The following is a 2276-nucleotide window of genomic DNA, read 5'->3' as shown; positions in this document are numbered from 1 at the left end:
GCGGTGTCTGCGGAATCTAGGAGTATCACCCCGCAGCCCCACCTGTTTCTGTGTCGCCTGTGCGGCGGCGGCGGCGGCAGCGGGGACGCCGGCTGGGCGGCGGGGCGGGCGGGCGCTGTCCGTCCGTGCGCTCAGCCGCGGCACCCCGTGCACGGAATTGCGTGGGCCCGCAGCGACCCACGCCATTCAACAAGCAGCATCCGCACCGACACGTCGCAACAACAACACTGATCCGCGTCGATGGACGAAATCATCACGCCGCAATGGGGTCGCAGGTGTTTGCGTACGGCGTCACGGGGAGCGGCAAGACCCACACCATGATGGGGGACAGCGCCGGCGACGAAGGGCTGGTGCAGCGGACGGTCAAGGCGCTGTTCGAGGAGACCAGGAGGCGCACCGACAGGTGGGAGGCTCTTTGTTTGAGGGGATCATGAAGCGACTGACAGGTGGGGGTTTGTTTGAGGAGGTCAAGAGGCGCAGCGACAGGTGGGGCTTGGCTTGATCATCAGCTGGCGGCGGAGGCCCCTCCAGTTTGGCACGCGCGGTCGTGGCGTGCCTGGTGTTGCGGGGCCGTGCGCGCCGCTTGCCTTTTTTTGGCTTCCAAGGTCTGGGCAAATTTTGCCGTGGCTGGGGCTGCAGTGTCTTTGTGGAGGCGTTTGAGGGCAGCAGCCGAGCCGATTGTTCACAGGACCGGAGCGATTTAAAAATTTTCTACACCGCTGGACACGCCGCGGCGGCATCCAGTTCTTATCGTCACCCGCAACCGGCCTGGTGACGCCGGTCGCCCCCCCCCCCCCAGGGTGTGGACCGTGAAGCTCTCCATGATGCAGGTGTACAACGAGAACCTCCAGGACCTCATTGGCAGCAGGTGAGAACTTCACGCTCTCACAAACTTCACAGCCCTGCGCCCCCCTCAGTGACACCGGGCTGCCGCGCCAGGTTACGCCAGCCACGGCCACGGGCAAGCGGCCGCCTGCCAGTTTGGGGACCTTGGTCCCACGCATGCGGCTTGCAAAACGCCGCATCATTGACTTCGGACAATGCAGCATCGATCTGAATGCTGCCATCTCATATCCTGATGTGGTGTGTCTGACTGTCGCCAAGCAGGGCCAGTGACGGCGGCCTGGTGATCTTGGACGACAAAATCCCGGGGCTGGCAGAGGCGGAGATGACTAACGCCGACGAGACCATCATGATGATCTACAAGGGCAACGACAAGCGCAAGGTGAAGATCTGGTCTGGCCTGGTCTGATCTGATGTGCTATGATCATATCCGCACGGCGGCGATCGGCACGGGACCGAGGCCGAGGTTGCGGCCGGGCGCCGGGCCGCCCGCCGCGATCGCGCGTCCATCCCTCGACGTTTTTGCGCAAGATTGTCTGCGTTACAAGGCGCCGGCATTTGATCAAAACGCACTGCTGAGAACACCACTCCCCCCCCCCCCCAAAAAAAAACAACGCAGACCGCCTGCACAAACAAGAACGAGCACAGCTCCCGCTCCCACCTCATCTGCCGCGTGACCCTCGAGTCTACCGCGGCCGGCGGCGGGCCGCGGGGGCAGACGATGCGGGGGCGGCTGACGCTCGTGGACCTGGCAGGGTCTGAGGGGGCGGAGACGAGCTACGGCTCTGCCGCTGAACGCGACAGGTGGGGGTGCTTGGTGATATCTTGTCCTGTGTGTACTTGCGGGTGCAGGGGTTTTCACCTTGAACCCTGCTTGGGGCCCCAGGGTTCAGGGATTTATGCGCGTGAACGGGACGTGTGTGCCGCCACCCTCACTCGCTCGTTCGTCGACGAAAGCCAGGCCGATTTACACAGCATGCAGAGAATCCTGGATGTATGTGTATGCCTCTTGCGCCATCCGCGCTGCGCCGCGTGATTCCCGGCCCAGAAGGGCGAGCCGAGGGGTAGGACATGAAACTGCTAGCCTCCCCGTCAACCACACAAGAACTCTGCTTTTGATTATTTGACGGGACGACCCAGTTAAACACTGCCGGCCCCGCCGCCGCCCCCCCGCAGGATGGCGGAGGGCAAGCGCATCAACCAGTCGCTGCTGGCGCTGCGCCGCGTGTTTGATGCACTGGCGGAGGGCGGCGGCGCGCACGTGCCGTTCCGGGAATCAAAGCTCACCCAGCTGCTGCAGGTTTGGGGGTTGGGGGGGCGAGGGACCGAGGGGCCAGGGAGCAGGCAGGCCGGGGCAGCTGGGGGCCGAAGGGGGCCGCGATCAGGGTAATGTGTCGGCGTTTGCTTTTCAAGTGGGGTGGCCGGACTTACAT

The 2276-nt window shown here is 64.1% G+C and overlaps 1 protein-coding gene across 1 annotated transcript; it reads left to right on the top strand.

The window, feature by feature from the left end:
- Nucleotides 1-263: 263 nt before the first annotated feature.
- On the top strand, nt 264-1225 carry MNEG_16032 (Kinesin-like protein KIF18B; the record flags this gene model as incomplete). The annotated part of the gene is made up of 3 exons (XM_014035497.1): nt 264-403; nt 800-868; nt 1108-1225. Coding segments are annotated over 3 exons (327 nt in total), but the record flags the coding sequence as incomplete, so codon positions are not given.
- Between the last annotated feature and the right edge of the window lie 1051 nt (nt 1226-2276).

This window comes from Monoraphidium neglectum (genome assembly GCF_000611645.1).
Source record: "Monoraphidium neglectum strain SAG 48.87 unplaced genomic scaffold scaffold05907, whole genome shotgun sequence".
NCBI lineage: Eukaryota > Viridiplantae > Chlorophyta > Chlorophyceae > Sphaeropleales > Selenastraceae > Monoraphidium > Monoraphidium neglectum.
The sequence above is the reverse complement of the archived record's forward strand: the minus strand, read 5'-3'. Positions and strand labels throughout refer to the sequence as shown.